Here is a 27,566-nt window from a genome sequence, read left to right as displayed (position 1 = left end):
TACACCATATTAACAAATTGAAGGAGAAAAACCATATGATCATCTCAATAGATGCAGAGAAAGCTTTCGACAAAATTCAACACCCATTTATGATAAAAACCCTGCAGAAAGTAGGCATAGAGGGAACTTTCCTCAACATAATAAAGGCCATATATGACAAACCCACAGCCAGCATCGTCCTCAATGGTGAAAAACTGAAACCATTTCCACTAAGATCAGGAACAAGACAAGGTTGCCCACTCTCACCACTCTTATTCAACATAGTTTTGGAAGTTTTAGCCACAGCAATCAGAGAAGAAAAGGAAATAAAAGGAATCCAAATCAGAAAAGAAGAAGTAAAGCTGTCACTGTTTGCAGATGACATGATACTATACATAGAGAATCCTAAAGATGCTACCAGAAAACTACTAGAGCTAATCAATGAATTTGGTAAAGTTGCAGGATACAAAATTAATGCACAGAAATCTCTGGCATTCCTATATACTAATGATGAAAAATTTGAAAGTGAAATGAAGGAAACACTCCCATTTACCATTGCAACAAAAAGAATAAAATATCTAGGAATAAACCTACCTAAGGAGACAAAAGACCTGTATGCAGAAAATTATAAGACACTGATGAAAGAAATTAAAGATGATACAAATAGATGGAGAGATGTACCATGTTCTTGGATTGGAAGAATCAACATTGTGAAAATGTCTCTACTACCCAAAGCAATCTACAGATTCAATGCAATCCCTATCAAACTACCCCTGGCATTTTTCACAGAACTAGAGCAAAAAATTTCGCAATTTGTATGGAAACACAAAAGACCCCGAATAGCCAAAGCAATCTTGAGAACGAAAAATGGAGCTGGAGGAATCAGGCTCCCTGACTTCAGACTATACTACAAAGCTACAGTAATCAAGACAGTATGGTACTGGCACAAAAACAGAAAGATAGATCAATGGAACAGGATAGAAAGCCCAGAGATAAACCCACGGACATATGGTCACCTTATCTTTGATAAAGGAGGGAGGAATGTACAGTGGAGAAAGGACAGTCTCTTCAATAAGTGGTGTTGGGAAAACTGGATAGGGACATGTAAAAGTATGAGATTAGATCACTCCCTAACACCATACACAAAAATAAGCTCAAAATGGATTAAAGACCTAAATGTAAGGCCAGACACTATCAAACTCTTAGAGGAAAACATAGGCAGAACACTCTATGACATAAATCACAGCAAGATCCTTTTGGACCCACCTCCTAGAGAAATGGAAATAAAGACAAAAACACATGGGACCTAATGAAACTTCAAAGCTTTTGCACAGCAAAGGAAACCATAAACAAGACCAAAAGACAACCCTCAGAATGGGAGAAAATATTTGTAAATGAAGCAACTGACAAAGGATTAATCTCCAAAATTTATAAGCAGCTCATGCAGCTCAATAACAAAAAAACAAACAACCCAATCCAAAAATGGGCAGAAGACCTAAATAGACATTTCTCCACAGAAGATATACAGACTGCCAACAAACACATGAAAGGATGCTCAACATCTTTACTCATTAGAGAAATGCAAATCAAAACTACCATGAGATATCATCTCACACCAGTCAGAATGGCCATCATCAACAAATCTACAAACAAGAAATGCTGGAGAGGGTGTGGAAAAAAAGGAACACTCGCACTGCTGGTGGGAATGTGAATTGGTACAGCCACTATGGAGAACGGTATGGAGGTTCCTTAAAAAACTACAAATAGAACTACCATATGACCCAGCAATCCCACTACTGGGCATATACCCTGAGAAAACCATAATTCAAAAAGAGACATGTACCAAAATGTTCATAGCAGCCCTATTTACAATAGCCCAGAGATGGAAACAACCTAAGTGTCCATCATCGGATGAATGGGTAAAGAAGATGTGGCACATATATACAATGGAATATTACTCAGCCATAAAAAGAAATGAAATTGAGCTATTTGTAATGAGGTGGATGGACCTAGAGTCTGTCATACAGAGTGAAGTAAGTCAGAAAGAGAAAGACAAATACTGTATGCTGACACATATATATGGAATTTAAGAAAAAAATGTCATGAAGAACATAGGGGTAAGACAGGAATACAGACACAGACCTACTAGAGAATGGACTTGAGGATATGGGGAGGGGGAAGGGTAAGCTGTGACAAAGTGAAAGAGCGGCATGGACATATATACACTACCAAACGTAAGGTAGATAGCTAGTGGGAAGCAGCCGCATAGCACAGGGAGATCAGCTCGGTGCTTTGTGACCGCCTGGAGGGGTGGGATAGGGAGGGTGGGAGGGAGACGCAAAAGGGAGGGGATATGGGAACATATGTATATGTATAACTGATTAAATTTATTATAAAGCAAAAAAAATAAAATAAAAAAAATGCAGGCAAAAAAAATAAAATAAAATAAAAAAATAAAATAAAATAAAATAAAATAAAATAAAATAAAATAGTAAGTCTCTTAAACATCCCATCTGATAGTTTTGACTGGAACTTACATGGTAAACATCCACACTGTCTACTATGATGTGCAAGACATCAAAAGGAGGTAAAGATGTTTGAATGACATTGCCTGTGACTGCAAAGGAATTTAATGGCTAATAGTATCAAGTAATATAAGGAAATGGATAAAAAGAATGGATGGAAGTTATAAGGGGCATAACCTAAGTATGAAATTAAGCCCACTGCAAAGTTCTGAATTATAACGCTTATTATATATGGTATATTGAGGTTTAAATTATCTACCCAATTCTGGGGACTGAAGGCCAGGTTGGATGGTGGGTGAAGTTGGAGAGAATCAAATGAATGAATGCATGTCAAGCACCTAAAAACACGCCTAATGCCTGACATGCCATCAGCAAGTGAAGCTATCATTATTATCTATAATGACTTTTTTTTTCCAAAACAAAATTTCAATGTAACACTTAGGCAAATAACAAAATATATGGATAAATAAGTTGGTTATGTTAGCTATACATATATTACCAAAATGAGAAATGAGCAAGTGTTTCACAGTGGAGATGGCAAAGTTCAAATACTAAGTGTAGTATGAACTAAGAACCAGATTAAAAAAACTGCTGCAAGAAGAGTATATACTATGTAAGTACTTATCTTAAAGCTGAGTTACGAATCACCTAAGCAATAATACAATGGATTCAGCCTTGCACCCCAGCAGGACACTGTGGTTAGCATGAGGCTAGCCAACTGAATTTTCTAACAAAGAGGCAAAATCAGTTGCATCCTAAGTAGTCTCCCAGCATCAGAATGAAGAGATGGAATCTCCCCCTCTTGCTTGGTTCCTAATCTTTCTGTAGAACTCCAGCAGACATCTAGAACTGGTTTAGATGATTGGCCTTTACTTGTCTCTCCAGACTATTCCCAACTATAGTGTCACTTCTGGTTTTAAAGCCCTAAAAACTCTACAGGAAGCAAAGGATATAGAATTATGAATTGAACATGTTGAGTACCAAAAAGTAATGCAAAGGAGGAAATTTTTCTGCACTGGCAGTACAGAACAAATTGATTTATGAGAACAAGCTGTTTGTTCCAAACACTGCTAACCAGTGTATTTTCAAGTCCCAGAATTAACACCAAAGTGGTTAGAATAAAACTAGGGGCTTTTTCCAATGGGTAGGGCAGGCATGAGACTTCCTTGAATGAATCAACAGACAAATGAATAAAGAAATTTACTGGGAAGATTATTTGATTTTGACTCAGACATCCTATAAAATCCCATAGACTAAAGCCAGGTGTGGTTGACCCCTGTGCTCTACAAGTATAAATTAAGAAGCATCTTACAGAAAGGGATCTAAACTGTAGTTCAATATTCAAGAGGTCTTAGGGAGGTATGGAAGGAGGCTGGGAGTCAGTAAACTATCCGATTATCATAGAAATGAAGGTATTAAGAACAAGAGTAATTTTGAATGCTTTATTAAAATGTTCCTCACAGAATTCTTTACAAAAACATCATGTCCTGAAAAAGTCATTCAACAAACATCAAGACCTTCTATGTATAGGACATTGATGGAAAAAGGAAGAGAACCCATGTTCCTGATCCTTAATACAGCTCCAAAATATTTAAAATTCTGAAAGTTCAGTTCAAAATCTTAAATTTTCCTTCACTTACATTTTCAGTAGTGCTGAAATTTTCATTTAGTATTGCGCTTATAGTGCTATCCCTGTTTTTTGTTCACAAAAACAAAAGCCTATCATTCCCATGCTACATAAAATACGTATGTTCATGTTTTAGATAAATATTTATATAAAACAAAATTGTTGTAAATAAATAAGAAATCTTAAAGAAACCAAATCAGTATCAAAGTTAAAATTACAATATATGTAATCCACTAATTCTAAAGTTTAGACAAAGTTTTAGATCTTCTTCATGAAAGAAATGTACGAACTGTACCCTTGATTGTACCTCTACAAATAGGGCATTTTCTTAGAGAAGGGGCACAATCTTTGCAAACCACTAGATGACCGCAAGGAATAAACACTATGGACACTTCTTTGTCCATACACACTTTACAAGTTCTTTCTTCTTGTAGTCTCCTCAATTGTTCTTCCATTGGTAAATCTAAGAAGAGAAAAAAATTTTAATAAAAGGCAACTTGCTGCTTCTCCTCCAATGAAAAGCCAAGAAAATAAAAAACAATGTTTTCTACTGCTTTAAATTATTAATACTATTTTACCTGAAACATTTTCTGTGGGAATGTATTTTATGTCTTGTTGCACTAAGGGAGAAAACGCAAAAGCATTACTATGACAAATAAGGTTAACAATATTTAGTCACAGAATATATATTTTTAAACTAACAGTTTAGACTCTGGCCAAATACTATAGATAATTTTCATAATGTCAAGGCAATGAAAGCCTTCAATCTTTTTGTACAATTAATAGTTTATAAATTAGGTTGAATTATTTTCAATAATCACAAATCATTAATAAAAGCATATTTTCAATTGACCTAGGAAGTTCCAAAAGTAATTTTCCAGCACTCACCAAATAAATGCTGGTATAACATGGGGTCAATTTCTTGTAGAGAGTTTTTGAATATGGTGGCTGCAAAATTTCCTTTTACTAAGATAGTATCAATCAGTTCTCTTGCTTGTAAGGATGTCTGTGTTTTTTGTTTAATAACATCACTTTCTTGCTCGCTAATCACTCTGGCAGTTAGTAGACTATCCAGGATTGGAAGCGTACAAGTCAAATGTTGAAAAAGTGCCATTCTATTCTTCCGGATTAATGATAGGTCATCTTTATAGAAAAGAACACAAACACAATCACGTTCAAACTCTGCCCACAAACTTCCTTCCACATATACACATATAACTGAATGAAAACAACCATAATTCATAATCAGTTGGTACTGAAGTTGATTGCTAGCTTTGGGGGTACCTGATGCCCTGTGCTTGACAGTAACTCTACTTATAATAAGAACTAACACTGAGCACTGTGGTAGGCACTTTCCATGTATTAACTCATTTCATCTTCACAACAGCCCTTTGAGGTAGGTACTAGTACCCTTATTTAGCAGGTAAGAAAATAGACGTACAGTGAGGCAAGTAAATTGCTAACGGACACACAACTAGCAAAAGTCAAACTGAGGCAATTTGGTTTCATAATCTGTGCTCTCTACCATTCTGCAATACTGCCAATGCTTTAACCAAATAAAACTTAGAACCAAGTAAAATTGAAATTTTAATCCAATCTAGTCAAAGTGGGGAAAGGCAAAATCAAGGGAATTAAAATGATAGAACATTTTTTTCTTAAATTATCAGTCACCCATAAAACTTCTTTAAAATTCCATTTTAAGATAAAATTATTAATTAATTATTATTTCCCAAAATTAGACATGATATTGCTATTACCTCAATGTCTTATAGTAAGGGGGGAAAGGCACTAACAGCATTTTGAAAAATAAATCCTACTTGTCAATACCTTCCTGTCCTATAGGATCTCTGTATTCTTCTTCCAGATCTAGATTTTGTATCTAGTGGTAAAATATTTTATATTTGAAACTCTGCAATTTTATTATCTCTTTGGAATATGACTTATGATTCCAAGTTTATTAATTAACTATCATATAGTTTTACCATGATCCATAAAGCTTTTCTATAAAATAAAAAGAGAAGTTGGGCTGTCTAAAGAAGAATTATTTGAGGGGAGATGATCGTTAGATTTTAGAAACTCTGACTTTGTCAAATAATAGGACATATAAATAGAACTGTTTAATAAGGAATAAAAAACAGTGCTTAGTCAGAAAGTCCAGGCTCGAGATATACATACTGAAGAGAATTGAAGCTCTGAGAATAAATGAGAAAAGGATCAAGACCTAGAACAGTGTCTGGCACAAAGTCAATGTTCCACAAATACCTGGTGAACAAATGAACCATCAGGCCTCATCAATTTAAACAGCAGTAGGAACAAAGAAATAACAGCCAGAGGGATGGAAGAATTAGAACTTAACATATTGTTAAGTAATCTATGGTTAAGAAGTAGTGATATTTTAGAAAATTTAAATATAATTTATACTTGATGTTAAAGTATATTAATTTTTTAATTTTTAATTTTTCTAATTACATTTTACTTAAACTAATGTAAGAAGTTCTCTGAAATTCTTAAGATTTCTAAAATTGGATTGCTAGTAGCTGCAGAAAGTAGTCTCACTTCAAAGTCATAGACTGTATTCTGGTTTATAAGAGGTGAAGACTTGAATAAACCTTTGAAGCATATTATTCTTTTATCCTGGAAAAAAAATCCTAAGTTGCCTCTTTATTTACACATCTGTCAAGAAATCACTCACCTACTGTTCTGGGAAACTATAAAGTAATCAGTAATGTAAACGTAAGTATTTTCATTGTCATTCAAAAAAATATTTCTTGAGCACAGACTATATACAGATACTGTGCTAGGTAGTATGGATATAACAGTGAGCTGAGAAGCTAACAGATATTTTTGACCATGCAAGTTATTGTATACTGTTGACTTGGAGTCAACTCTGGAAACTGTTGATGTTTTTTTTGGAAGAAAGATAAGTATTTTATAGCTGGATGGCTTTAGACTTCATAGGGTCTATAAACAATTGTGGAAATGGGTGTTCTCTTCCTTGAGCAGTTGTTCACTGATGACCAGTGGGGTAAGACTGAGAGGACTACAGGAAGGACATGCAGCCCTATCTTCACTTCACAATGAAAAGGAGAATTTGGCTGGGCAAAGATGAACTTGGGCTATGTTGCTGCTGTATTGGTGACATGTAGAACTGAATAATTCACACTTTGGTAAATAGAGGTTGCTGTATTACTGGGATCTGATATGTTTGTCTGGGTTGGCGAGGGGTAGATTTTTCTGGGAATGGAGTGGACAATCTCACTGTCAACCATCCTGGGAAGAAAGAGGTCCCAGATGGCCTTGGACAAGGATATGGGGCAAAGCTTTCTCATTCTGGTCTTTGTGGATATTTGGGGGCCTGAGCTTTGCTTGGGACTTTCCTAGTCATTTGTTAAAACTGGTCAGAGCTACACAGAGATGAATCAGGAGCTAGGCAAAGAGATTCATGAGGACGGGCTTAGGGGCACCAAGAGAGGCCACATACAGTTATAGCTGTCAACTGCCATCTGTGATGTAATGCCCTTCTGTTATCCCTAAATCTCCAGTAAGAGCTTGTTAAAAGTTGTAATCTGTTTTCAGCTGTGTTGAAAGGACTCTTGGATCTGGTCCATGCTTTAGAAGGAGTGGCAAAGGAGAGACCAACATTTCTCTTTGTCTAGGCCAGAGTGATGATGGCAGTGGAGCAACCAGATGAGAATGAACATGCTCATCCAGAGGAGGGGATAAGCCTCAACACAGTAGAGGCAACAGGGAGCAGACAAGGCTAGCATGGAAGGGCATGGATAACTTGTCTTGGGAGAATGTGAAACAGTGTCTTAGAGCTCCCCTAAATAACACAGGGACACTTCAAAGGGGAATTCAGTTCTTGTGTGGTCAAATAGGAAACTTGATCATAATTTTACATTAATTTATAGTCACAGGCTGAGACACACTGTTACGCTAATATTAAAATTAATAATTGTCCCTGATCCCACCCCAATTTATAGCAAAGAGGAGTGAGCAACTAGTCTGGGATCAAAAATGTGCCATGAATAATTACATACACAGTCAATTACCCAGAATAAAAATAGAAATTAAGAAAAAGCAGGAAACAATGCTTTCACTCAATATATGTACTTATATTTTCAATTTACTAATAAGGAATGCAAATATATTTTAATGTGAAGGAAGTTTTCAGAATTCAAATGCAGAATATTGAACTTAAAATCCAATTGGACTGACAATATTTTCAATAACTTAGGTACAGCGACATCCTTACGGAAATGGAGACTGTAAGTAAATATGTGTACCTGATTCTTTTTCCTCAGTTGCTCTTTCTTTCTCCTCTTCCCTTATTTCATCTTCTGCATTAAGTAAATCTAATACAAGATCGCTGACAGTTTTGTAATTCTCTCCAGTTGCTAGGATTTTACTCTGAACTGTCTGCTTTACCAGCCTTCTACTAAAGCCCATTTCCAAAGCAGCTTTAACAACAGGCGTATTCATCATGACTGCATCTTCTGAATGGTTTTCTCCAGGTCCAAAATGAATAACTATACGGAATAAAGAAGTTAACACATATTGGGATAGTCTGTGTATTTTCTAAATTGCGAGTTATTACAATATCAAAAACATAAGGCCCAGAAAATGTGTAGGTACTATTCTGTATTACCTTTCTTAAATTTAAAATAATGATATACATGTTCAGTCACTAAAATAGGAATATGGAATATTGTATTCAGATTCAAAATACGCATTATCTGGCATAAATATGAGTGGGAGAAAGAAACAGAATGTTGGGATCATCCCCACCACCACTGAGATTCCTTTTTCCCCATGTTGAATGAGCAAATGAGCTTTCTAAATCAAATATGTTTAACATAATTTTGGAAGAGGCCAATTGTAATCACTCATATCTATTACTGCAAAGGCCTCCTAAACTATTGCTCCTGTCTAATTCATTCTCAACACTGTAACCAAAATGACTTTTTAAAAACACAAACCTGAATGTGTCACATTCCTTCTTAAATTCCAACAACGATTCCTTTGCTTTTAGGATAACATTCAACTGTGCCTTACAACATCTTATGCAATCTGGACCCTGTTTACCCCTTCAGCCTCATCTCTTGCCACTTACTCATTCGCCTTCTATCCCAGAAGCCACAAACTGATGGCTCTTGGGTCAAATTCTGCCTACAGGGCTGACCACTCTTAAGCTAGCCTGCTTCATTCATTTACCTGTTCGCAAATCCTACTTCTAGCCGTACAGGATTTTGTTCAGTTCTTCAAGTGTGCCTGTTCTCTTTTGTCACTTAAGTCTTTCATGTGCTGTTCTCTCTGCCAAGAATATTCTTTTCCTCCCGTTGTTATTTGGTTAACTACTATTCTTCCCTTTGATTCTGTGCTAAGACAAATACTTCCTCTGATAAGCTTTTCTGATCTTCCAAGTCTGGGCTAATTGTCCCGCATGTGCTCTCAGAGCACACTTTACTTTCCATACTGTTCTCCTCTCTGTATATTTGCCTGTATTCCTTAGACCACTAGCTCATGAGAGCAGGTGTTATGTTTATCCTATTTTCTATTCTTTCCCCAGAATAGCAGAAGCACAACAAATATTTATTGAACTGAATTTAACACTAGATAAGGGAGAAGAGCTTGTTCAAATATTGGCTCTATCACCTTTCAAGTTTAAGGTGGTGGACAAGTCACTTAACCTCTCTGAGCCTCTGAGTACCTACTGAAAAATGAGAATATTATTTTCTACTCTCTCCGTTTCATAGAAAGAATATGTATGCAATCTAATGTCATAGTGCATCCGTTCCCACACTGGTCTGAGAACAAGGGTTAGGCTGGATGTCTGAAGCTTGTTAAAACTATAGATGCTCAAGCCCCACCTTCAGATACTATGATTCAATTCAGTAGGGTTAAAGTGGAGACTAGAAATCTATAATATTTTTTAGAGTTCCTCAGGCAATTATGATATGCACTAAAATTTGAAAAATACCAATAATGTATTTGAAAATTCACTTATAAATCATAATATAAATGTACATTATTATAATTATCAACTTTCAATCTTAACAGTATCAAATGGTTCTAACATTTAAATGCAGTAATTATTATTAGTATACATACTTGGTGACTCTGCATTTTCATCTTCTGGATTGTCTGAAGTAGATAACAGCTACAAAAAAATGTATATAAATTAAAATGTAAATCTTATCTTGTTCATTGCAATAAAAATTAATCAAGAGACCTAATTTATTCAATTTATTGCAAACTGACATGTTTACTGGCAACATAATTTTTTATGTCAAAAGCAGAATTTCATTTACATTCAACAGCAATTCTGTAGGCCATAAACTAATAGAGTTTCTTCGTGTGTGCATGTGTATGTGTGTATTAACAAATAAAATCCATTTTCATTAAGGCAGGAAAAGGGCTATACCTTTTCAGTGACTGTAAGACAATCACTGTTTGCCTATCACCCCAAAGATCTTCCATTTTCTGGGTGCTCCTTTGGGATAAGCTGGACCCTTTATTTCCATTGACTGTGGCTAGGAAGTGTTTGACTCTCAAACTATTCTCTAAGTTCTTACTTGCTTTTCTGGGAAGATTAGAAAGAGCAATACAGTTATCTTCCTCAAATCCTTTTAAGAAAAATTTATATAGTAAAACTATTAATTGCTACTATCCAGTCAATGTTTTTCCTCAAATAATTTAATTTATTGCAACTTTCTTGGAGAAATACTCAGAAACATAACTTAAATATTATTTTTCAGAAGGTTTCTAATTCTGGATCTGCTGTTATCCAAAGAATAGCACTCTCTAAGATCATGCTGGGTGTTGAAAAAAGAAAATGTATTTTTAAATTGACTTGTCTTTTCACTAAAATACTACTCTCTGTAATTATCAGAAAATAATTTATCAGAAAATGAATTTAATGAATGATTTAAAAAACCAAAAAACTGTCCCTACCTGTTCAAGTAGATGAGGGTAACTGGCTTGAACTCGACTGATGAACTCTTGTCCTTTAATTCGTATCAAGTACTCACACCTAAAATGTAAGTGAAATTAAATCTGGGGGGTTATTTTAATCTGGTCATTTGTAGACTGTTAAATATTTCAAGTGAACATAAACATAATTATAACCACTTGACTATTCATTTGGCATATAGGAAGTGATAAGAGATACTGCACTCAAAGGTAAGATGATGTAAGCAAGAGGAAGGCTGTAACTGGTACTCGGCCAAGGCTGATGTGGATAAGGGTTGTGAGGCTCTCAGTCTACTGAGATAAGTAAGGCTGTCTCCATTCCGAGGTCCTTGCTGCTCTCTTCAACTATTCTAAGATTCCTAAAAACATTCTGAACATTCATGAGCCAAGGAGACAGGTAGAAAGTTCCCTAATAAATGATACTGTTCATACATAAGCTTTGTATGTTTAAAAGCTAAAAATATACATAGAAAGAATGAGGAAGCTGAACACATTTTCTAAGAAGTCAGACATTCACAAGTTTGGTAGTTTCTAGATAATGTATGTCCATGGTCAAATTTAAGTACAAAATGAATTCATGACACTACCAAAGCAAATTTACTGTTCTTTTTATATATTCACAAAATTACCACAATAGAAAGCTAGCAGCACTTTTTAAAAATGTCTGTGTAAGGTGTTCTTTTTAATCTTCATAATTTTTGAAATTTGAAATATTTGGGGAGTGCAAAGTTGCTATAAATGAAGACATAGTATCATATAAAAAATTATATAATGCAAATGTTAGGATACTAAGTTTAGTAATCAACACTAAAAATACTAAAAGTGTTGACCATGAAAAATTATAGGCTACCTGATTTTAGTAAAAAAAAAGGGAGAGCGTAAACAAGTATAGAATAATCAAAAGTGTAAGACATGACAACAAAATGCTATGTAGTGATCAAAACAGATGAGATGGGTCTGGATTTACTCTGATGACCCTACTTAATATTGTAACCAGCCTGGTGCCTCTGATCTCTCTTACCCAAGCTCCCTTTTTTCTTTTTATCCATAGCACTTATTATCTTCCAACATGCTATATAACTTATTTATTAAGTTTTTATTCATTGTCTGTCCTCTCCTGCTGTAAGTTTAGCATATGAGACCAGGAGTCTTGGTTTTGTTCAACTGAGTATATTAAGCATCTACAATAGTGCCTGATAATAGGTAATCAGTTAATATTATTGAGTGTTGAATAAATGGAAATATGTTCAAAACATGTTGACTGAAAAGCGTTTCAAAACAGTAAATATATCTAATTCATGTAAAATTGTATACATTTACGTATATATGTACATATGCATAAAGAGATGTCTCTGGAGAGATGTTCACTAAAATGGTGACTGTGGTCATCTTTAGGTGGTGAGATTTCTGGACATTTAAATTTTTTTTGTCTCTGTACTTTCCTACTTTCCTACAATGTGTAACTTTGGTTTTATAATGAGCATATGTTATTTTAATATACATATATATATAATTACACACACAAAGAAACCCTAAATTATTTCCGCTTTATCTTAAATTTCCATCGAAACCTTTTAAGTAATTATTTTTCTAAGTAATACCTCCTAAATTTATTCATAAATGTATTTTTGAAACAAAGAATAAAGTAACAGTTGATTATAAGGTAAACACATATAACTCCTCTCACAATAATCACACATATTTGCAAAAAAAATTTCAAAACAATTACCTTGGAAACCACTTGGCATGTTCCACCCATGGATCATCTCCAGATTCCCAACACCTCAGCCCACCATCACAGCAAAAGCATTTCACATCATCACTGTGACCTAAAATTAATTTTGGACCAAAACTTATGAATACATATAATTTGACCACTAAAATGTATGAGATAACACATGGTGAATATCTGTTTTTTATTATCAGATTAAGTTTCTTACCCATATAATAAAAACCTGCACTTGCAAGCTGCTCAGGATGAACTGGAACACTAGAGGGCCAGTTACAGAATGTTTTAAAGCGGGCTGCATATGTCTGCATGCTCAGATTAGAAACAGTGTATCTTGAAGTGCCTTGAAGCTGATTTCCTAAAAATGGGCAGTTGGGGAAATGTCTCAGGTGTTCTGACATAGCATCATCCTTCGGTTCCCAGTTGCTCAATTTTCCACCACAGGCAAAGCAGGCCACTCTATCTCCAGGTCCTATGTAGTAAAAGCCTGCTTTTGCCAGATCTGTTGGTGACAGAAAAGTCAATGGCCACATCTGGAAAGTAAGTAATCTGGCTTTTTCGGTATTCATTGCACAACGGTAGGGACTTATCCTCAAGGCAGAAAAATCTTGATTTGGTCCAGAGTTTAAAAGATTTGATGGAAAGCTTGAATAAGAGCCACTGAAATAGCCACTGTTTTCCAAACTTGGAAGTAATGAGTACGTGGAATTTGTTACTGAAGAAGAAGTAGGCTGAGAAGTGGCTCCCGAGATGTTAACTGAATTTAGATTCTGAACAAAGCTACAGCTAGGATACAACTTTTTATGCTTTTCAATAGGATTATCTCCTTGTTTCCAGTTATCCAGCATCAGGCCGCAACAGAAGCATTTGACCTTGTCATTCACACCAGTATAATAAAAACCAGCACGAGCAAGACTCCTTTCTGAGACAGGAACACCAGCGGGGAAAGCCGAATAGGTAGACATTCGGTACAGCTCACATGAAAAGTCATACTTCAATTCAAATATGTTGGCACTTTTCATCAAATTTGACAAGAATACGCTATTTTCTACTATGTTCATAATGAAATGGATGGGGAGGAAAAGGGACTAGCCTTTCTCTGGGGAGGTAGTTTTGTGCATGGGTTTTGATTTTTATTAATTTTAGTACTAGATTGAACACTTAGAACAGGAAATCTTTCATTCTTTTTTCTTCTATGCATTTAAGGTTATAGCATGGCAAGATTCTAAATCTTATATTGATACATTTTAAGGGCCAGTTATGTACCTGCACCTTTGTATACTCTTGCATACAATGTAAACATGATACTACACAGTACCTTGTGATGAAAATTAAAACCATTCATAAAAGTGTAGAGTGCTTTAGGTCATCAAGATGCCACTTAGTGTCAGATATCTCCACAGGTAGGTCACCCTCTCCACTAGTATGCTTCAGTGACATCCAGTCAGCCTGAAGATAAAATGTCTCACATAGCTAGTTTGTTTCGGCGGAAAGCTATGCTGTGTAAGTGTTCTATACACACAAAAATATTCAAACTATGTTTATTTTGCTTTTCTTAAATTGTGAAATTTTGTAGCCAGAAAAAAAAAGCATAAGACCTACCTCGAAAGAGGAAAAGAATGGACTATCATATTTCACTGATTCTAAGATGCATGTTTTAATATCTCTGCTATGGAGAGGTATCTTACAATTAATGAATGGCATGTCACATTTTAATTAACAGCATTTTTATTTCTTAGAGGTACATAAAATAATGGTGTGCTTTACAAATGATGACATCTTAGATTCAATGAAATACAGTCTATCCAAAATCTTGCTCAAATTAATTTTTCTTCCTACAACAATTTTATTAGGGAGAACAAAACAATTCAAAATTTTCTTCCAAATAAAGAGCTTAAGTAGTAACAGAATTGGTTCATACATCTCAAGACCTGGTTTCAAGATTTATTAAATAATAATTACTTCCCATAGACAGGTACCGGATTGCTTAGTCATAGCAATACCACTAGATCTTAGCAAATTAAACATTGCATTTCAAATAAATTATCAGAGATGAATATATTTGCTCACTTGGTCTTTTAGACTCAGCTTCATGCTGTTGAGAACCAACATCAAATCTCCTGATAATGGATTTACCTTTAAAAACAGTCAAAAGTCAGAGTGCTGAGTCTGCAAGCTAAGATAAATAATCAAAAAAAAAAAAAGGATAAAAAAATCTGGCTTTGGTCAGAAATTATTTCACAGATAGCATACCTTGAACCAGAATTTATCATGACAAAAAATAATAAATTTATTTTGTCACAATCCACTTCTTTTGAACAGCAGAGATCTCAAAGTTCAGAATTTCTCAATTATAAGTAGCTATTAGTAAGTAGGTTCTGTGTCAATAATGTCAGTAATAACCAATAAACAAGTCAACATGGTTTTTTTTTCTAGAAGTGTTTTGCAAGCATGCTTCCTGGGTCCCACATATGTTGGGGCTTTTGACTGCAGACTTCAATGCTTTATTTCCAGGTGGGAGTAGAAACATATCTAAATACCAGTGATAATTGCCCTCAGAGGTAAATTATTATGTCTAACTTCAGTATCCCTTTCATTCTTGGTGTTACTACTGTCTCTGTGTGAATTTTCTTTTGGAATAAGTTTGTTCATTTACCAAAATGTAACCATCCAGTCATCATTCTCATTCTAATTATTCTCAGAAATAACAGCCCATTTGAACAAACTAAAGTTTTGACTTTCAAAATATCAACAGTCTTAAAAATGGTTAATTTCTTTACCAGTCATCATATTTATCTTTCATACTTGCTCTAAATTTGTTGCACCTATCAAAAAGTTTTGTTCTTGACATTTCTTTGTCATTGCAGAAATCTTTTAACATACCAAAGGTTTTATATGCATGTTTCTCTAATTTAGCAGAGGGTTGAATATTAACTCTTTGTTCCAGATAACTGTCACTCATTTTTAAATCTTTACCAAACACAGGTACTTTTTTCTATTCTACACAGCAGCCAGTGGGAAACTTCCTGGCCAACTTTGAAAAAAGTAGTTCAACAATATGTCCCAGCTACAATCATTTCTTTATATCCACAAATCAAATTCAGAATCAAACTTATTATTACTTTATAGTTATACCTCTTATAACCAGATCATATTTTAAAAATTAACATTCTTTGGATACCAAAAACTCCTGTTAACTACTTTGTTTATTCATGCACAAAACTACCTCCCGGAGATTAGACTAAGTCCCTTTTAAGAGTTTTAGGCCTCCATTTTGAGATGTTTTGATTTATAGAAAAAACTGGAATAAACTTAGAAGAAGTAGAACAGTTCGTCTCTTTTGTAAAACCTGTTAAAAAAAAAAAGACAGTTTTAAAAGTCAAATAATTCATAGATGTAACACCATGATCTCTTTTTAAACATTTTTTTCAAAGCAGAGCACTAGTATTTACTGAATGTCTGTGACATACAAGGTGCTGTATTAGGTACTAAAGAGGCCAAGAAATCCCAGATGAAAACCAGAAGGCTCAAACTGGTGGTCAACAGAGGTATTATGTTTGGCTTGCACAGAATTGGACTCCAGCATTTCACTAATTTTTTTAACTTTTATTTTGCAATTAATTTATACATAGAGAAAACTTATAAAAATAAGAGTTCCCACATATCCTGCACTTACATATCCAAGTATAACCATAGAAACCAGGAAAGTAACACTGATACAATGCTGTTAATTAATCTATATGCCTTATTTGAATTTCACCAGTTTTCCAAGTAAGATTTTTCTTGGAAAAATACCACAGTACATTTAAATGTTTTAGTTAATTACCAACATTTTTTAAAAGTAGGAGATTTCTGGGCTTCCCTGGTGGCTCAGTGGTTAAGAGTCCGCCTGCCAATGCAGGGGACACAGGTTTGAGCCCTGGTCCAGGAAGGTCCCAGATGCCGTGGAGCAACTAAGCCTGTGCGCCACAACTACTGAGCCTGCTCTCTAGAGCTCGCAAGCCACAACTACTGAGCCCATGTGCCACAACTACTGAAGCCCACGCGCCTAGAGCCCGTGCTCCACAACAAGAGAAGTCACTGCAACGAGAAGCCCACGCACTGCAACAAAGAGTAGTCCCTGCTCACCGCAACTAGAGAAAGCCCGCACGCAGCAACAAAGACCCAATGCGGCCAAAAATAAATAAAAATAAAATAAAATAAAATAAATTTTTAAAGGGATTTCTGTAAAAAAAAAAAGTAATAAATAAAATAAAAGTAAGAGATTTCTGGACTTCCCTGGTGGTCCAGTGGTTAAGACTCCGTGCTTCCACTGCAGGGGGCGCGGGTTCAATCCCTGGACAGTGAACTAAGATCCCACATGCCACACATGGAGGGGCCAAAAAAAAAAAAAAGTAAGAGATTTCCCATGACATTCTAGATCCCAACGTTATCCTGAAAAATCAGAAGACCTGGCTACACCGGGCATATATTCCTGCATGGCAACAATCAGCTAGTGCCGAGCAGCGGCTGCACCCTTTAGGGAAGGCACACGCTCTCCCCTTTGGCACTCTGATATGGAGACTGTCAGTTGCTTTTTGTCACTGAGCTGGCACTGCTGTTTTTCTCACAGTAGAATTATGAAGAAAGTGGAATTGTTCTAATACCTGTGTCTATCAAAAGTAACAAAAATGAAAGGTAGACAAAGAGGGACATTTTTTAAGAAAAATTAGAGTAACATATTTCTTTGTGGAAAGGAAGACTATTCCTACATGTTAAATATGTAAGCAAAGTGTGCTTTTGTTTAAAAAAGTCACCCCTAGTTTTGTTCATTTATATCACCTGCCTGGTCCCTATGCAGATGAGATTTCAAACTCCTTACACAGATCTTACCCTAAAGAAGCTTTGATGTGGAAACAAGGCATGTCTGTGGACATTTAGGCAACAGTTATACAATAAATATACAAAAATATGCCAAGATGCCAACCCTGGATCCATTCAAACTCTGTCTTAACCATTTTCAACACCTAGAATTCTAAATGCTGCTGGGGAAGATCTACAACCTTGTAGATAGAGACCAGAATGACGTCAGACTCCACCTTGGCTGGCCCTCCACTATCTCTCATCAATTCTTCTTAAGCCTAGCCCACTGGCCTATGCAACTCTTCTAAACCTTCAATACCTTCCTCAAATTTCTCCTCCACAACTCCCCATCTCACTTTCAGTAGATTGTTTTGCCTTCGATTTCTCAAAGAAAAGAGACATCACTGAGTAGTAATCCTTTCACATTCTCAAATCCATGCCCTTTTTGCTCACAACCCACTTACTGCCTCACTTAAAAGAATCCCATCTTCCCCCACTGGCCTCAGAAACCTTGCTCTTAACCCCATCCTCCTCATTTCTTCAACTCTCTCTACTGGGTCTTTTCCTTCAATATAACAAGCATGCTTAATTCTGTCTCGGCTTTCAAATGAAAACAAAACCAAAAAACCCTCTTTCAACTCTACTTTTCACTCTAGCAACTACCCTGTATCTCACCTTCGCTTCACAGCCAAATGAAATGAACAACTGTCTATGGTGAAGGTCTCCCAATACAACTGGCTTTAGCCAGCATCACTTAAAACCACTCTCTATTTTTCTTTTATTTATTTAAAGTATAGTTGATTTACAATGTTGTGTTAGCTTCAGGTGTACAGCACAATGATTCAATTTTAGATATATATATGTATATATATATATATATATATATATATATATATATATACACATACCTATTCTTTTTCAGATTCTTTTTCCTTATAGGTTATTGCAAAATAGTGAGTATAGTTCTTATGCTGTACAGTAGGTCCTTGTTGGTTATCTATTTTATATATAGTAGTGTGTATATGTCAATCCCATCCTCCTAATTTATCCATCCCCCACCTTTCCCTTTGGTAACCATGTTTGTTTTCTGTGTCTGCAGAAAACCACTCTCAGTATGAGTAACACCAATCTTTTCTTTCCCCAAACCAGTGGAATTTTTCACACCTGACACTGGGGTCCACTTCCTCTAAGAAATGTTCTAGTCCCTTGGCTTCTGATACCACTCTCTTGGGATTCCTCTTTCCTTTCTTGTGGCTCCTTCTCAGATTGGCTCAAGTCCCCAACCTCATCTCTTCTTACTCTATCATTTCCAGTGGGCAACCTCCCTGATGCCAGAGATGTTGGGTGTGTCTATCCTCTTGGGCACTTAGCACATCCATGTCTCAGACACTGGAGTTTAAGTGTGCCTTTTCTCTCTGCCTCCCCCTAGTCTGTGAGCTCCTTCACAGCAGAACTGTTTCAGCTCTGTACCAGCCCTCCCACTCCCACCAGCCATTCAGCCTGGCATATAATGTAGACACTAAGACTTTTTGCTGAGAAGTGAATTTCGCTAACTTGACTGAGCCCCCCAGGACCGCAGCACCCTCACTTGCATGGTATTAAGGACATCAATTTTACATTAATGACTACAAAGTCTGCTCAGTTATGGTTTAATACCAGGCTTTGGAGTCAGACATCTTGAGTTTCCAATATCATTCAGTCTCCGCATACCAGGGGTGTGATCCTGGGCAAGTGCTTCTTAGGACTGTGAGAATTAGACCTGAAAACACATGTAAAGTCTTCTAAGGGAGTCGTTGAATATAGTGGGTATTAGAAACACCTAATGTTAGCAACAAATAATGGCAAACAAAGTTAATATTACTGTTAGTTTAGGATCGGTTAAATACCTCCAGCACTTTACTAACTAGATTAAGAGCACTACAGGGTTTCCATGCTGATCACCAGGAAACCACCAAAAATCTGCTCTTTCTGCCACCACTTGGGAACACTCCTCCATCTGTCCATTAAAAAAAAGATTTTACTGAGTCCTTACTATGCCCAAGCTCTGCTTTAGGCTCTGTGCTGAAGCTCATCTGGCACCGTCTAAGGCCCGGTGATATCTCTTGGCAATCGAGTTAAACCAACTGTCAAAGCTTCCCCATTCCACTGACTCACTGCAAAAGGAAAACAGGAACTGCACACCCGGCAGGAAGGCGGACGGAAAGTGAGTGTCGGCGAGGCAGCGCCGGACCCGGCGGCCCCACGGGCTGGAGGGCAAGTCTGGGCGGCGGCGAGGACTGGCCGGACCAGCGCGGCCGCGCCGGGAAGGGCCGCCCGGGCTCCCACTCTCTTCACGTCCCTGGTCGGCTCGAGAGCCGGCCTGGAGCCGACCTCTGGGTCCTGCAGCACGTCTGATTACCGTGCGCCCCTAGGCGAGCGGCAGACGTGACCCCCGCCCGCGCGGGACGCAGTGCGGAGACGTTAGGGGTCGCGCGCACGGGCACGCGCACAGACACAAACAGTCGCGCGCACGCGCACTCTGGCTCACTCACCTCAGCTCTACCGGACGGCCTGCCGACCCCGGCAGGTGCGCGGCAGTCGGGTTGTGCCGGCCGAGTCTTGGCGGGTGACAGCCGTCGGCCCGCTGTTCGGTGCGGGCTGGAGTCTCACCCTGCCTTTTAAACGTCTCCCCACCCCCCCACCCCCCGCTCCTCCCCTTCCCCACCCCCACCCCCCGCTCCTCCCCTTCCCCACCCCCACCCCGCTCCATTTGTCCCGCACTCCTCCCAGCGGTTTGCTTGTTCGCTGGTGCTTTCCTCTTAAGACTTAGGGGAACTCCAGCGGTAATAACCACACGCACTTCCCCTTAATCAGTGGCCTGGCAGACCCACTCGGGGATTTCCATGACCCGAAAAGCGTGACTGTTTCTTAACCGGGGCGTATCGGCGTGGCATTTACTGAAATACCTTTGCTTCTTTGTTCGTGGGTCAGAGGAAATCTTGATAATCTGTGAGGGGGAAGATGAGCATTGGTCAGCCTGACTGGAAAAGGTCCATCTCCCACATAATAAAAAAAAAAACCGCGAAACTTTGTGAACTCTTTCTGATAATTTTTACTTTTTGTTCTAATTCTGTTATAATTGTAAAGCATGAATGGAAATGTAGGGGTTTGTAAAAAAAAATCACAAGATTCTCCTTTTCAGTTTATTTTTAGTGTTTTAAAAGATTGAGATTACCATCTTAGTTTGCTATATTGAAATCTTTTTTTTTTTTTTTTTGGTTCGTTGCTTGTTTTTATAACTAGGGTGGAGTTGGCTATAAAACAAATTCCGCCTTTTAGCCTTTTGTGTCACAGGGGAGATGTCTAAATTACCATGACAGTCTCATAGAAACCTGAAGTCAGAGTCTAACTGCACTGCCATATTTTCCTCAACATTTCCTGCCTAAGCAGTAAATTTAAGCACAATTATCTAAAGACAGTGCATGCCAGGGTAACAGGTGGCTTGGGAGAGCTCACCTGATTTTCCTGCCTTCCAGTAAATAAAAGATATCAAGCACTAAAGGCAGAACCCATAAATTACTCAGTACTTCAACATCCTATGGAAACAAGAATGCAGTACAGTCAGGATGAGCTGGGATATCTTCTGGATTAGGTGGATTTGGCTGCCCACAACAGTTAGAGTTCCAATTGGAAATATATCAAAAAGATTAAGTTTATTTATGTGGAGATTTCAATTCACTTTTGAGCCTGCTTAGTTCAAAACCTTATAAGCCATTTTCAACTCACCCTTGAGATAGTGGGAAAGATTTTGTGCTCCTTATATACTTATGATCATGTACCTACCAAAATAATTTTGAAAAACTATATTCCTCTGCATATTTTTAATTTAAGATTAAAACAAAAAAGTTGTTGTAGTTGCTAAGGAACTACAAAATGTAGACATAGATGTTTTAGAATAAAATTGATCCGCAGTCTTTTAAATGTGTTCAATGGACTACAAATACCATAGCCATTTGATACCCCCCATCATTATATATCAGCTCATCTTTAATCATCGGAAATATTATATCAATGCTTTTTGTCCTTGAACATTCTACTTCTCCCATAGAATTTTAATATATGTTTATAATGGACATCTTTATGATCCCTCTGGCACATATTTCTGAAACAAACATATGTATAAATAGAAATTTAACTTTTTTCCTGTGATCATAAGGCTGTAACTTAAAGAAAAATTTCTCCTTGATTGCATTATTATATATTACTTTCAGTACGTATATTGAAAGTCAGTTGATCAAAACAATCTAAATATAAATGTTAATGATTACTCAAGATAAAAAGTAAAATTATTTTACAAATGCAATCTCAGTGGGGCAGCTTGAATTTGAACAATTTGTTCAAGTGTGTGTTCATGAATATTACCTATTACTAGAATATTATAGGGTTCAACATAGATTCTCTTCCATTTTTTTAGTTTCTAAAGATTGTAAGTGTTGAAAAATCTTTTTCACATAAATAAGCAGACAGGCCCAGAAGAAATGTTATTATATCGATTTTTTCCACAATTTTTTAACATCTGTTTTATAGCCCCAAAATTCTTTAGTGACCTTTAATCCTAAAATGTAATTAGTTATCAGTAGACAACTCAATTTTGTTGAAATCAGTGACTTAGAAACCACAGGAATTTTACCCAGATAGGGTAGCCAGAGTTAGCAATTAAAATACAGGATACCTACTTAAATTTAAATTTGAGATAAACAACAAATAACTTTTTAGTATAAGTATGTTCCATGCAATATATTATTCATTGAATACATTAATCATTGATTAGCTAGAATTCAAATTTAACTGGGTGACCTATATTTTCTCTGATAACTCTATACCCAGGTATTAGAGTCATTCATTTTCTCAACATTAACACCAGTTATTTCTAATTGTCCAGGAATATTTTATACCCATGGCCAATACTATACCATTTGAAAACCCAAGATGGGTGAGAGGTGGGCCTGTCTTTTTTAAGAAGAAAGAACTATTGTGAAAAGGTTGGTGAGAAGACAGAACAAGCCTGGCATCTGTGACAGCTCTTGTTTTCACTCAGATCAGTTTTAGGAAAAACTACATTGTAGAAATTGAGAATCAGGTTGTTAATTCCCTTAAAACTATTTGAGTTCCCACTTACCCAATGCTACATTTTTGTAAATACTGGGTAAGTTTGCCCAAGGGATCACTTATCCCAATTTAAAGACCATGGCCTAAGAAACCCTGAACTAACTAGGATTCCCACATTCTTCAAACTAGTAATAAAAGTTGGGATCAGACCTGTCAGGGCCTAAAGTGTATCAATATGTCTCCTTTGCAAAATTTTGCACAACTTTAATTATTGATTCTTTTTTTTTTTCGCTGAGTTGGGTTTTCATTGCTGCTCCCGGGCTTTCTCTAGTTGCCATGAGGAGGGCTACTCTTCGTTGCAGTTCACGGGCTTCTCATTGTGGAGGCTTCACTTGTTGCGGAGCACATGCTCTAGGTGTGCAGGCTTCAGTAGTTGCGGCGCTCGGCTTAGTTGCTCCACAGAGTGTGGGATCTTCCCGGACGAGGGATTGAACCCGTGTCCTCTGCATCGGCAGGTGGATTCTAACCACTGTGCCACCAGGAAGTCCCTGATTTTTTAAAAGTAGTTGTTTTCCTGTAGTAATTCTGAGTTGCATATGATCAAGTACTGTATGTATTTCATTAACCGCATTATTCTAGCACTAGTGGGGAACCTGCAAACAGAAGGTGCTCAATAAATCTTTGTTGACCGACTGACAAAAATGCAGTCAGTCTAGCTGCTTCTCTAGACTAAACCTTCACCCAAATTTTTAATACCTTAGTTTTTCCCTGTAACCCTTTAACTATCCCAAATATTTTATGTAAAAACTCCCCTTTTCCTCCCAACATCCAACTTTCCTAAATATATTCTCTCTCCAAATACTCTTTAGAGACAGAAATAAGCAAGGAAATATTTGAGGAAAGTGACAAGGTAGACAGACATATGGCTATTACTATCTCTTGTTTGCCAGTTTTCTATTTGCAATGTGCAAGCAAAGTATGAGAAGTGTGTGAGAGAGTTTTCTATCCCATTCCTGGTTTGGAACTTTGATAATTCTTAACAGTGGTGTGTTCTCAATATCCTATTGTTAAATAATCAGCTTTAAAGTATTTTTTTCCTTGAGGGTAATCATGATAAAAAACATTCTTTCTCTGGAAGGAATTCCACATAATACTAATGTAACAACTTCAGTTCCAGCCTACTGCTATTGTAAGTTTTTACATTTTTAATTAAAGAAATACATAAAGCTTCTAACCAGGAACCTAGAACTGAAAGTAAAAGTGAAATCTAACAAAGGGAACATGCCATTCTAATTCCAAAGTAAATATGAGAGTCATTGTAAATTCTGGTAATTTCTTAGACTGTTGACAACTTCATTTCTTGCAAATAAAATACAATTAGATCATCCTTGAAAAAGTCCTGATGAAGAAATTTACAAAGAAATATCATTATAGACGGGATATATAGACGGGACTGTTCTCAGTGTGATGAAGTTTGTCCCTTTTTAAATAGTGGCTTACTTACTTATTTTTAGTTTCATCCACATCGTAGTGTGTACCAGTAATTTGTTCTTTTTATTGCCAAATATTATTCCACTGGCTGAATATACTATAGTTTGTTTATCCATTGTCCTGCTGATAAACATTTGGGTTATTTCCTGGTTTGATTCCTTATGAAGAGTGAAGTTATGAACATTTCAGTTCAAGTCTTTTTGTGAATCTATGGATTCATTTCTGTTGCATAAATATCTGGACATGTAATTGCCATTGGGTAGGCGTATATTTATTTTTATTAGAAACTGCCAAAAACTTTTACAAAGTGTTTGCACCATCTTACACTCCCACAAGCAATATATAAGAATTGTAGTTGCTGGACATCCTTTCTAAGACTTACTATTGCCAACCTTTTAAATTTGACCTCTTCTTTTGTGTATGTAGCGGTATCTCACTATACTTTTAATTTTCATTTCCCTGGTGATTAATGATTTTTAGTATATTTTCATATGTTTTTGATGATTTAGACATCATCATTTGTGAAATGCCTGTTCAAATCTTCTGTACATTTTAAAATTGAATCAATTGACTTTATTATTGATTTAAAGGAATTCTTTATATATTCTGAATATGAGTCCTTTGATGTGTGCATTGTGCATATTTTCTCCAAGCTGATGGCTTGCCTTTTGCCATTTTTTACCAGTTTTTTTTAATAAGTAGACTATTTTAACTCTGATGAAATCTAATTTAACATTTTTCTTTTATGTATAGTGCATTTTATATCCCATTTAAGAAATCTTTACCTACCCCAAGATCATAAAGATTTTCTTCTGTGTTTTCTTTTAGAAGCTTTGTGATACTAGCTTTTACACTTGGGAGTATGATTTATATCGAGTTAGTTTTTGCATGTGGTGTGAGTTGAGGGCAAGTTTCATTTTTTTCCTCTAAATATTGTCCCAACACAATTTATTGAAAAGACCCCCTTCCTCATTGAATTGCTTTAATGTCTTTATCAAAAATCAATTGGACTTACATGTGGAGGTTTCTTTCTGGACTCTCTATTCTGGTCTATTAATCCATCTGTCTTATGCTAGTAACATACCGTACTGATTACTGTATCTTTATAGTAAGCATTGATATCAGATAGAATAAGTCCTCTAAATTTGTTTTTCAAAAATGTCTTGGGTATTCTAAGCCCTTTAAATTTTCATATAATTTTTAGAATTATTCTGTGAATATCTTTTTTAAAGTTCCTGGGAATTTGATTAGCATTATATTTAATCTATAGATCAGTTTGAGAATTAGTGACATTTTAATGTTATTGAGTCTTCTAATCCATGAGCATGGTATATCCCTCTATCTGGTCGTCTTTAATTTTTTGTTTTGTTTTGTTTTCAGTACAAAGATCCTTCTCATCTTTTGTTGTTTATTCTTAAGTGTTTCATATTTTTTAAAATTAGTTTCTGCTTTATAACAAAGTGAATCAGTCATACATATACATCTGTTCCCATATCCCTTCCCTCATGCATCTCCCTCCCTCCCACCCTCCCCATCCCACCCCTCCAGGCGGTCACAAAGCACCAAGCTGATCTCCCTGTGCTCTGCGGCTGCTTCCCACTATCTATCTACCTTACGTTTGGTAGTGTATATTTGTCCATGCCTCTCTTTCGCTTTGTCACAGCTTACCCTTCCCACTCCCCATATCCTCAAGTCCATTCTCAAGTAGGTCTGTGTCTTTATTCCTGTTTTACCCCTAGGTTCTTCATGACATTTTTTTTAATTCCATATATATGTGTTAGCATACGGTATTTGTCTTTCTCTTTCTGACTTACTTCACTCTGTATGACAGACTCTAAGGTCTATCCACCTCATTACAAATAGCTCAGTTTTGTTTCTTTTTATGGCTGAGTAATATTCCATTGTATATATGTGCCACATCTTCTTTATCCATTCATCCGATGATGGACACTTAGGTTGTTTCCATCTCCGGGCTATTGTGAATAGAGCTGCAATGAACATTTTGGTACATGTCTCTTTTTGAATTATGGTTTTCTCAGGGTATATGCCTAGTAGTGGGATTGCTGGGTCATATGGTAGTTCTATTTTTAGTTTTTTAAGGAACCTCCATACTGTTCTCCATAGTGGCTGTACCAATTCACATTCACACCAGCAGTGCAAGAGTGTTCCCTTTTCTCCACACCCTCTCCAGCATTTATTGTTTCTAGATTTTTTGATGATGGCCATTCCGACTGGTGTGAGATGATATCTCATTGTAGTTTTGATTTGCATTTCTCTAATGATTAATGATGTTGAGCATTCTTTCATGTGTTTGTTGGCAGTCTGTATATCTTCTGTGGAGAAATGCCTATTTAAGTCTTCTGCCCATTTTTTGATGGGGTTGTTTGTTTTTTTGCTATTGAGCTGCATGAGCTGCTTATAAATTTTGGAGATTAATCCTTTGTCAGTTGCTTCATTTGCAAATATTTTCTCCCATTCTGAGGGTTGTCTTTTGGTCTTGTTTATGGTTTCCTTTGCTGTGCAAAGGCTTTGAAGTTTCATTAGGTCCCATTTGTTTATTTTTGTTTTTATTCCCATTTCTCTAGGAGGTGGGTCCAAAAGGATCTTGCTGTGATTTATGTCATAGAGTGTTCTGCCTATGTTTTCCTCTAAGAGTTTTAGAGTGTCCAGTCTTGCATTTAGGTCTTTAATCCATTCTGAGCTTATTTTTGTGTATGGTGTTAAGTAGTGTTCTAATTTCGTTCTTTTACATGTAGCTGTCCAGTTTTCCCAGCACCACTTATTGAAGAGGCCTTCCTTTCTCCACTGTACATTCCTGCCTCCTTTATCAAAGATAAGTTGACCATATGTGTGTGGGTTTATCTCTGGGCTTTCGATCCTGTTCCATTGATCAATCTTTCTGTTTTGTGCCAGTACCACACTGTCTTGATTACTGTAGCTTTGTAGTATAGTCTGAAGTCAGGGAGCCTGATTCCTCCAGCTCCGTTTTTTGTTCTCAAGATTGCTTTGGGTATTCGGGGTCTTTTGTTTTTCCAAACAAATTTTGAAATTTTTTGTTCTAGTTCTGTGAAAAATGTGATAGGGATTGCATTGACTCTGTAGATTGCTTTGGGTAGTAGAGTCATTTTCACAATGTTGATTCTTCCAATCCAGGAGCATGGTATATCTCTCCATCTATTTGTATCATCTTTAATTTCTTTAATCAGTGTCTTATAATTTTCTGCATACAGGTCTTTTGTCTCCTTAGGTAGGTTTATTCCTAGATATTTTATTCTTTTTGTTGCAATGGTAAATGGGAGTGTTTTCTTGATTT

The 27,566-nt window shown here is 36.4% G+C and overlaps 1 protein-coding gene across 5 annotated transcripts; it reads right to left on the bottom strand.

Annotated features, from left to right (window-relative positions):
* Positions 1 to 3,932: 3,932 nt before the first annotated feature.
* BIRC3 (baculoviral IAP repeat containing 3) lies at positions 3,933 to 20,324 on the bottom strand. 5 transcript variants are annotated; one of them, XM_082626475.1, is made up of 10 exons: positions 20,206 to 20,324; positions 19,331 to 19,433; positions 13,044 to 16,181; positions 12,833 to 12,932; positions 11,086 to 11,164; positions 10,243 to 10,291; positions 8,418 to 8,660; positions 5,020 to 5,274; positions 4,710 to 4,751; positions 3,933 to 4,594 (listed from the first exon to the last, which is right to left on the bottom strand). In XM_082626475.1, exons 3-10 carry the CDS (start codon positions 13,891 to 13,893, stop codon positions 4,401 to 4,403), a joined length of 1,812 nt encoding a protein of 603 aa, XP_082482601.1. In that variant the 5' UTR covers positions 13,894 to 16,181; positions 19,331 to 19,433; positions 20,206 to 20,324; the 3' UTR covers positions 3,933 to 4,400. The 5 variants fall into 5 exon arrangements, with proteins under 5 accessions (XP_082482601.1, XP_082482603.1, XP_082482602.1 ...); XM_082626477.1 differs by having other exon boundaries at positions 19,385 to 19,433; XM_082626476.1 differs by lacking the exon at positions 20,206 to 20,324 and adding an exon at positions 19,829 to 20,171.
* Positions 20,325 to 27,566: the final 7,242 nt, after the last annotated feature.

The sequence above is a fragment of the Mesoplodon mirus genome (genome assembly GCF_964341445.2).
Source record: "Mesoplodon mirus genome assembly, chromosome: 7".
Lineage (NCBI taxonomy): Eukaryota > Metazoa > Chordata > Mammalia > Artiodactyla > Ziphiidae > Mesoplodon > Mesoplodon mirus.
The sequence above is the reverse complement of the archived record's forward strand: the minus strand, read 5'-3'. Positions and strand labels throughout refer to the sequence as shown.

What these genes read in the sequence shown, in the direction of transcription:
- BIRC3 (XM_082626475.1), bottom strand. Translation starts at nt 13,893, where the DNA reads ATGAACATAGTAGAAAATAGCGTATTCTTGTCAAATTTGATGAAAAGT. An exon ending in TGCAGGTTTTTATTATATGG is followed by an intron (nt 12,933 to 13,043) that starts GTAAGAAACTTA and finishes AATTAATTTTAG; the next exon opens with GTCACAGTGATGATGTGAAA. An exon ending in TCCCACAGAAAATGTTTCAG is followed by an intron (nt 4,595 to 4,709) that starts GTAAAATAGTAT and finishes TTCTCTTCTTAG; the next exon opens with ATTTACCAATGGAAGAACAA.